Source organism: Argopecten irradians, chromosome 3 (assembly GCF_041381155.1).
Source record: "Argopecten irradians isolate NY chromosome 3, Ai_NY, whole genome shotgun sequence".
Classification (NCBI taxonomy): Eukaryota; Metazoa; Mollusca; class Bivalvia; order Pectinida; family Pectinidae; genus Argopecten; species Argopecten irradians.
The window spans coordinates 22,630,913-22,641,387 of NC_091136.1; the positions used below are offsets into that span (position 1 = coordinate 22,630,913).

A 10,475-nucleotide genomic window follows, 5' to 3' on the forward strand; every position below is an offset into this window, starting at 1 on the left:
GCCCCACCCCCCCTCCATCTCTCCCTCTCCCCCCCCCCCCCCCCTCTCTCTCTCTCTCTCCTCTCTCTCTCTCTCGCATGCGCGGTAAAAAGAATACAATATCTTCATATGCTGCTTTTTATACTTTATAGTTGTCTTTTTTTATCATCACATCATCACAAGAGTAACAGAAAGAACGCGGTTTAAGAACAAAGAGAAGGTCATACGCCGATATATTGGACGGATACTAGTCACGCCACTCTCGGAGTACGATGGGAATTGATATACTGTAAATTGAACATGTTTTGGACGGCTACGTTTTAATTTTCGCGTCTTTTCAAGGCGATTTGATTTCGCGATTTAAAGTGTTATGGGTCTCCTCTGTGTAGTAAACCATATGCTGTGACCTGTGCTCTGAACATTTTCTTACCGTTGGCAATTTACGTGTAACTTAATCGCATGTGAACAGATTTTAAACGTTTACAGTATGTGGTATAGGCACATTAAGGATGTCTTTCTTCAATATTTTATAATGGTCAGCACCCCCCAACTCATGACTTCTTCATATGACGGAGGTGACGCACGTCATATAAGGGTGGGGCTGTATTACCAGGAGACGATGTCGTGGATGTAGGGGTTACGTCATTGGCAGAAGACACGTCATCAGGGTGACACGTGATTGATGAATGATGAATAATCGGGTGGAGGGAGGGGAGGTGTCCGCTCTAACATCTAACCAAGAGATTGGAGAGGGGAGGCTCGGTCACGCTGTGTGATCGGGAGGTTCGGGCGGAATGGGCCCTTGTATTGTCCAGTCATGGCGACGGGAAGAAAGGGAGTTTGCTCGATGATCTAGAAAACATCTTCTACGTTAATCTCTGGAAGGCCTAATTTGTGATCTGTATTATGTAATCATTTGACGGAGGGCTCACTAGATCTGTAGTGTACTGACCGGGCGACTGGGGAGGAGAGGAAGAATTTGTGGAATCTTCAGGTGGCTGTATGATGGGCTATCATTAGTAGTCTGAAATAAAGTAAAAGTCATCAAATGGATTGGGCATTAAATCTATCTAGTTCAGATTCAAATTTTACAATGGAAAGTTTAGATGCATTAACATTTTGTATGCACCTTTCCATTTGACAATGAAAAATGAATTTAATACTACCGTTTTCTGTATATATGCGCAAGGAAACATAGCGTGTCAATCTTTTGAAATCTCGAGTCGATAATTATCTATCTTGAAAATCAAGGAACCATACGGAAATATATCAACTCGTAAGAATTTCATCTCAAACTACCGAATTTCGTGATGGTCTTTTGACGATATCCGTATTCGTTAATGAGTTTTGAAATTTTTAAGTATGCATTAGGGTAACTACAGATGAAATAACTCTTAGTACTCTCAAACATATGATTTAATATTATAAATACCCGTTAATTACAAAGATTGAATGTGGACGTAAAAACCCTGTACAAATCCATAATAAAAAAGAAATATTTTTTGTCGGGTACATACACGGAAGCCCTATTAGTAATAATAATATCAAGTATACATAATAAAAAAAAGGTTTAAAAAAAATAGATAGTGAATGTTCTTTGTATTTGACATACAAATATATTATCAATATTATCCAAACTTTTTTTACCCTTGGACAACATATGACATTGATATAATTGACCTGGTCGATCCGTCAATTGTTATCTGAAGCGTAAGTTTGGGAAAATAAAAAGAAAGAAAAAAAATACTTACTTGATACGTTACTACTGGAGGCGGGAGGCTGTGTTACGGATCTTTACTGATACGTTATTACTGGAGGCGGGCAGGAGGCTGTGTTACGGATCTTACCTGATACGTTATTACTGGAGACAGGAGGCTGTGTTACGGATCTTACCTGATACGTTATTACTGGAGACAGGAGGCTGTGTTACGGATCTTACCTGATACGTTATTACTGGAGACAGGGAGGCTGTGTTACGGATCTTACCCTGATACGTTATTGTTACTTGGAGACGGGAGGAGCTGTGTTACGGATCTTACCTTATACGTTATTACTGGAGAGCAGGAGGCTGTGTTACGGATCTTACCTGATACGTTTATTACTGGAGGCGGGAGGCTGTGTTACGGATCTTACCTGATACGTTATATTACTGGAGAGCAGGAGGCTGTGTTACGGATCTTACCTGATACGTTATTACTGGAGACAGGAGGCTTGTGTTACGGATCTTACCTGATACGTTATTACTGGAGACAGGAGACTGTGTTACGGATCTTACCTGATTACGTTATTACTGGAGACAGGAGACTGTGTTACGGATCTTACCTGATACGTTATTACTGGAGGACAGGAGGCTGTGTTACGGATCTTACCTGATACGTTATTACTGGAGGAGACTGTGTTACGGATCTTACCTGATAGTTATTACTGGAGAGGCAGGAGGCTGTGTTACGGATCTTACCTGATACGTTATTACTGGAGGCAGGAGGCTGTGTTACGGATCTTACCTGATACGTTATTACTGGAGGCAGGAGGCTGTGTTACGGATCTTACCTGATACGTTATTACTGGAGACGGGAGCTGTGTTACGGATCTTTCTGATACGTTATTACTGGAGGCAGGAGACTGTGTTACGGATCTTACCTGATACGTTATTACTGGAGACAGGAGGCTGTGTTACGGATCTTACCTGATACGTTATTACTGGAGACAGGAGGCTGTGTTTAACGGATCTTACCTGATACGTTATTACTGGAGGCAGGAGGCTGTGTTACGGATCTTACCTGATACGTTATTACTGGAGGCGGGAGGCTGTGTTACGGATCTTACCTGATACGTTTATTACTGGAGGCAGGAGGCTGTGTTACGGATCTTACCTGATACGTTTATTACTGGAGACAGGAGGCTGTGTTACGGATCTTTACCTGATACGTTATTACTGGAGACAGGAGGCTGTGTTACGGATCTTACCTGATACGTTATTACTGGAGGGGAGGCTGTGTTACGGATCTTACCTGATACGTTATTACTGGAGACAGGAGGCTGTGTTACGGATCTTACCTGATACGTTATTACTGGAGGCAGGGAGACTGTGTTACGGATCTTACCTGATACGTTATTACTGGAGACAGGAGAGGCTGTGTTACGGATCTTACCTGATACGTTATTACTGGAGGACGGGAGGCTGTGTTACGGATCTTACCTGATACGTTATTACTGGAGGCAGAGGCTGTGTTACGGATCTTACCTGATACGTTATTACTGGAGACAGGAGGCTGTGTTACGGATCTTACCTGATACGTTATTACTGGAGACAGGAGGCTGTGTTACGGATCTTACCTGATACGTTATTACTGGAGCGGGAGGCTGTGTTACGGATCTTACCTGATACGTTATTACTGGAGGCGGGAGGCTGTGTTACGGATCTTACCTGATACGTTATTACTGGAGGCGGGAGGCTGTGTTACGGATCTTACCTGATACGTTATTACTGGAGGCAGGAGGCTGTGTTACGGATCTTACCTGATACGTTATTACTGGAGACAGGAGGCTGTGTTACGGATCTTACCTGATACGTTTATTACTGAGGCGGGAGGCTGTGTTACGGATCTTACCTGATACGTTATTACTGGAGGCAGGAGGCTGTGTTACGGATCTTACCTGATACGTTATTACTGGAGACAGGAGGCTGTGTTACGGATCTTACCTGATACGTTATTACTGGAGGCGGGAGGCTGTGTTACGGATCTTACCTGATACGTTTATTACTGGAGGCGGGAGGCTGTGTTACGGATCTTACCTGATACGTTTGTACTGGAGGCAGGAGGCTGTGTTACGGATCTTACCTGATACGTTATTACTGGAGACAGGAGGCTGTGTTACGGATCTTACCTGATACGTTATTACTGGAGCAGGAGGCTGTGTTACGGATCTTACCTGATACTGTGTTATTACTGAGACAGGGAGGCTGTGTTACGGATCTTACCTGATACGTTATTACTGGAGGCGGGAGGCTGTGTTACGGATCTTACCTGATACGTTATTACTGGAGGCAGGAGGCTGTGTTACGGATCTTACCTGATACGTTATTACTGGAGGGCGAGAGAGGCTGTGTTACGGATCTTACCTGATACGTTATTACTGAGGACGGGAGGCTGTGTTACGGATCTTACCTGATACGTTATTACTGGAGCGGGAGGCTGTGTTACGGATCTTACCTGATACGTTATTACTGGAGGCAGGAGGCTGTGTTACGGATCTTACCTGATACGTTATTACTGGAGACAGGAGGCTGTGTTGATCTTACTGATACGTTATTACTTAGGCTGTGTTACGGATCTTACCTGATACGTTTATTACTGGAGACAGGAGGCTGTGTTACGGATCTTACCTGATACGTTATTACTGGAGACAGGAGGCTGTGTTACGGATCTTACCTGATACGTTATTACTGGAGGCGGAGGCTGTGTTACGGATCTTACCTGATACGTTATTACTGGAGGCAGGAGGCTGTGTTACGGATCTTACCTGATACGTTATTACTGGAGACAGAGGCTGTGTTACGGATCTTACCTGCTGTGTTACGGATCTTACCTGATTACGTTATTACTGGAGGCGGGAGGCTGTGTTACGGATCTTACCTGATACGTTATTACTGGAGACAGGAGGCTGTGTTACGGATCTTACCTGATACGTTATTACTGGAGACAGGAGACTGTGTTTACGGATCTTACCTGATACGTTATTACTGGAGACAGGATCTTATCTTGATACGTTATTACTGGAGGCGGGAGGCTGTGTTACGGATCTTACCTGATACGTTATTACTGGAGGCGGAGGCTGTGTTACGGATCTTACCTGATACGTTATTACTGGAGGCGGGAGGCTGTGTTACGGATCTTACCTGATACGTTATTACTGGAGGCGGAGGCTGTGTTACGGATCTTACCTGATACGTTATTACTGGAGGCGGGAGGCTGTGTTACGGATCTTACCTGATACGTTATTACTGGAGGCGGGAGGCTGTGTTACGGATCTTACCTGATACGTTATTACTGGAGGCGGGAGGCTGTGTTACGGATCTTACCTGATACGTTATTACTGGAGGCGGGAGGCTGTGTTACGGATCTTACCTGATACGTTATTACTGGAGCAGGGAGGCTGTGTTACGGATCTTACCTGATACGTTATTACTGGACGGCAGGAGGCTGTGTTACGGATCTTACCTGATACGTTATTACTGGAGGATCTTACCTGGTTATATGAGGGGAGGCTGTGTTACGGATCTTACCTGATACGTTACTACTGGAGGCAGGAGGCTGTGTTACGGATCTTACCTGATACGTTATTTACTGGAGGCGGGAGGCTGTGTTACGGATCTTACCTGATACGTTATTACTGGAGACAGGAGACTGTGGATCTTACCTGTGTTATTACGGATCTGTTACGGATCTGATACGTTATTACTGGAGGCGGGAGGCTGTGTTACGGATCTTACCTGATACGTTATTACTGGAGACAGGAGGCTGTGTTACGGATCTTACCTGATACGTTATTACTGGAGAGGGGAGGCTGTGTTACGGATCTTACCTGATACGTTATTACTGGAGGCAGGAGGCTGTGTTACGGATCTTACCTGATACGTTATTACTGGAGGCAGGAGGCTGTGTTACGGATCTTACCTGATACGTTATTACTGGAGGCAGGAGGCTGTGTTACGGATCTTACCTGATACGTTATTACTGGAGGCAGGAGGCTGTGTTACGGATCTTACCTGATACGTTATTACTGGAGGCAGGAGGCTGTGTTACGGATCTTACCTGATACGTTATTTACTGGAGGCAGGAGGCTGTGTTACGGATCTTACCTGATACGTTATTACTGGAGGCAGGAGGCTGTGTTACGGATCTTACCTGATACGTTATTACTGGAGGCTGTGTTACGATCTTACCTGAACGTTATACTGGACGGAGCTGTGTTACGGATCTTACCTGATACGTTATTACTGGAGGCGGGAGGCTGTGTTACGGATCTTACCTGATACGTTATTACTGGAGGCAGGAGGCTGTGTTACGGATCTTACCTGATACGTTATTACTGGAGGCGGAGGCTGTGTTACGGATCTTACCTGATACGTTATTACTGGAGACAGGAGGCTGTGTTACGGATCTTACCTGATACGTTATTACTGGAGGCAGGAGGCTGTGTTACGGATCTTACCTGATACGTTATTACTGGAGGCAGGAGGCTGTGTTACGGATCTTACCTGATACGTTATTACTGGAGGCAGGAGGCTGTGTTACGGATCTTACCTGATACGTTATTACTGGAGGCGGAGGCTGTGTTACGGATCTTACCTGATACGTTATTACTGGAGACAGGAGGCTGTGTTACGGATCTTACCTGATACGTTATTACTGGAGACAGGAGGCTGTGTTACGGATCTTACCTGATACGTTATTACTGGAGACAGGAGGCTGTGTTACGGATCTTACCTGATACGTTATTACTGGAGACGGAGGCTGTGTTACGGATCTTACCTGATACGTTATTACTGGAGACAGGAGGCTGTGTTACGGATCTTACCTGATACGTTATTACTGGAGACGGAGACTGTGTTACGGATCTTACCTGATACGTTATTACTGGGGCGGAGCTGTGTTACGATCTTACCTGATACGTTATTACTGGAGACAGGAGGCTGTGTTACGGATCTTACCTGATACGTTATTACTGGAGACAGGAGGCTGTGTTACGGATCTTACCTGATAACGTTATTACTGGAGACAGGAGGCTGTGTTACGGATCTTACCTGATACGTTATTACTGGAGACAGGAGGCTGTGTTACGGATCTTACCTGATACGTTATTACTGGAGACAGGAGGCTGTGTTACGGATCTTACCTGATACGTTATTACTGGAGACAGGAGGCTGTGTTACGGATCTTACCTGATACGTTATTACTGGAGGCGGGAGGCTGTGTTACGGATCTTACCTGATACGTTATTACTGGAGACAGGAGGCTGTGTTACGGATCTTACCTGATACGTTATTACTGGAGGCGGAGGCTGTGTTACGGATCTTACCTGATACGTTATTACTGGAGACAGGAGGCTGTGTTACGGATCTTACCTGATACGTTATTACTGGAGGCGGGAGACTGTGTTACGGATCTTACCTGATACGTTATTACTGGAGACAGGAGGCTGTGTTACGGATCTTACCTGATACGTTATTACTGGAGGCGGGAGACTGTGTTACGGATCTTACCTGATACGTTATTACTGGAGACAGGAGACTGTGTTACGGATCTTACCTGATACGTTATTACTGGAGGCGGGAGACTGTGTTACGGATCTTACCTGATACGTTATTACTGGAGACAGGAGGCTGTGTTACGGATCTTACCTGATACGATATTACTGGAGACAGGAGGCTGTGTTACGGATCTTACCTGATACGTTATTACTGGAGGCGGGAGGCTGTGTTACGGATCTTACCTGATACGTTATTACTGGAGGGGAGCTGTGTTACGGATCTTACCTGATGTATATGACGGAGACGGATCTTACCTGATACGTTATTACTGGAGACAGGAGGCTGTGTTACGGATCTTACCTGATACGTTATTACTGAAGGTGAGAGGCTGTGTTACGGATCTTACCTGATACGTTACTACTGGAGGCGGGAGGCTGTGTTATGGATCGGGGCTGGTTATTTTGGTGTTTGTTTCTTCCCTTTCTATTCGATTTGCCACAAAATATCAAAAAGATAACTACAACCCCTATTGATAGGAATATAGCTGTAAAATAAGAAATCACGGTACAATAAATTAGAGCTCAAATAACTGTAGATACATACACATATAGTCATTGGAATATCACTGCAAACAGAAACATGCATAGTTCATGTTACTCGGGGCCTAACATACATTAGTTAAGTATTAATTGAGGTTACCATCGCATAGACTTGGCCTAAAAGCATACTAACAAATAGGCTTAGCCATAAGCGTTTATCAACAAATGGCTTGGCCATAAGCGTTTATCAACAAATAGACTTGGTCATAAGAGCTTACCAACACATAACTTTGTCTATAAGCGCTTACCAACACATGACAATAAGAGCTCACCATTACATATGCTTTGTCATAAGATCCTACCATTACATTGACTTGGTCATAAGAGCTTACTGTTATAATATTGGTTCGGTTCGCTTAGCTCAGGTTAAGTATTATACGCGTGCGCGTGTCAAGTACCGGAAGTTGTGTAACATGTGGTTAGTTCAATAAATGGATTCAAAGAGTTAACACTTGTTCGTGTGATTAAGGGCTCAAATCACAACACTTACCAACACATAGGCTGGACCATAGGTGTCAAATCACAACAAGGTGTCAGAATGAACAAGTGTGGTGACTTTCTGGTGATATAATAGGAACTACAACATCGATCAGTCCAGATGGCAAAGTTCCAGGCCCCAGAAAAGTTCGATTTTAGCCGTCCAAGCGGGTGGCAAGATTGGAGCACAAGGTTCGCGCGCTACAGGACCGCAACCAAACTACACAAGGATGAGGATGCAGTACAGATAAGTGCATTAATTTACGCTATGGGCAGTCAGGCCGAGCATGTATTTAAGACATTGGTATTCGATGTCGCGGGTGACGAGGATAAATATGACAAAGTGATCGAGAAATTTCACAATTATTTCATTCCAAAACGAAACATAATCCACGAACGAGCACGTTTTCATCAGCGGTCACAGGCACCTGGGGAATCTGTCGAGGAATTTGTTAGGGCATTGTATGAAATTGCCGAACATTGTAACTTCTCAGATCAGGATGAGTTTGTGAGGGATAGGGTAGTAATCGGACTTTCTGACCGGAATATTTCTGAAAAACTACAGATGAAAGCAGATTTGACTTTGGAGACTGCCATTCAAACTGCTAGGCAAGCAGAATTGGTAAAGTCACAGATTCGAGATCAAGGGGGTCATAAGCATGTTGAAGAGGTGAAAAAGGGGAGACCATCTAAAAAGAAAAACAACCCAAGTACCCATCAACAGGCCCAAGGTCACCAATACAATAAACATTCTCACAATGATAGGGGTACCTGCTCGCGCTGTGCTCGTACGCACGGACAGAATAAATGTCCAGCTATAGGAAGGCGATGTAGAGCTTGTAACAAAATGGATCACTTCGCGTGTTGTTGTCGGACTAAAAAGGACGTAAAGGAAGTGACAGAGAGGGACGAGTTCTTTCTGGGAGCCATAACATCATGCTACAGTCATGAAAAGGCATGGGAAGTTACCCTCAAGGTAGGAAACACCCCAACAACATTTAAGATAGACAACTGGAGCAGACACCAGCGTAATATCTCAAGCGACATATTATAAACTTTACCCTAGACCAAAGTTGTCCCCCACTGGCTCAATTCTCCAGGGTCCAGGAGGAAAGATACTTCCCTCAGAAGGGAAATTTGACTGTGTAGTTAAATTGAAGGGGAGACAATTCAAGTTTCCAGTCTGCGTGTTGGAGGGATCAAGTTCTAGCAATTTACTCGGACGGAATGTCGCGCATCAAATGGGGCTAGTGGTGAGAGTGGAGGCAATAACGGACGACTTGTTTGGAACAACAGGATTACTGGCATGTGAACCAGTGAGTATTAAACTCAAGGACCATGCTGTTCCCTATTGCGTCAGTGCCTCAAGGCGTATACCATTCCCATTACTGGAAAAGGTGAAAACTGAACTTAGTCGCATGGAAAAAGATGGTATCATAGAAAGGGTGACAGAACCAACAGACTGGTGTGCCCCCATGGTTCCCGTGGTGAAAAAGTCTGGGAAGATCCGAATATGCGTGGATCTCAAAAAACTTAATGAAGCTGTGATGCGAGAACACTTCATGCTACCAACTCTAGAAGATATAGCTCCTAAGCTAGCTGGAGCTAAAATATTCTCGAAGTTAGATGCCAGCAGTGGATTTTATCAAGTCCCCTTGGATATTGGAAGTAGTCGGCTCACTACCTTTATAACTCCTTTTGGACGGTTCGCGTTTCGTCGTGTCCCCTTCGGCATTACATCGGCACCTGAGATCTTCCAGCGCAAGATGTCAGAAATGTTGACTGGTCTGGAGGGAGTCGAGGCAATCATCGACGATACATTAATCTATGGAAGCTCACAAGAGGAACACGATGAACGTCTAGCCAAAGTTTTGGACAGGATAAGAGAATCGGGCCTTAAGCTTAACAAGGAAAAATGTGAGTTTGGGAGGTCAAAACTGGAATATTTTGGCCACGTGGTCAGTGGAGATGGGATCAGCGTTAACCCCAGTCGCGTTGAAGCTATTAGGGGACTTGAACCACCAAAAGACCTTACTGAGCTACGGAGAGTCATTGGTATGATAAATTACCTAGGACGGTTTATTCCAGACCTGTCGACAATACTACGCCCCATGACAGACCTCTTGAAGTCTGATGTTGTATGGCAGTGGACTCCTAATCAGCAA

At 44.5% G+C, this 10,475-nt stretch overlaps 1 protein-coding gene across 1 annotated transcript; it reads left to right on the forward strand.

Moving 5' to 3' along the window:
* The first annotated feature begins 8,431 nt into the window (after positions 1 to 8,431).
* On the forward strand, positions 8,432 to 9,364 carry LOC138319565 (uncharacterized). The gene has a single exon (XM_069262717.1). It carries the CDS (start codon positions 8,432 to 8,434, stop codon positions 9,362 to 9,364), a length of 933 nt encoding a protein of 310 aa, XP_069118818.1.
* Positions 9,365 to 10,475: the final 1,111 nt, after the last annotated feature.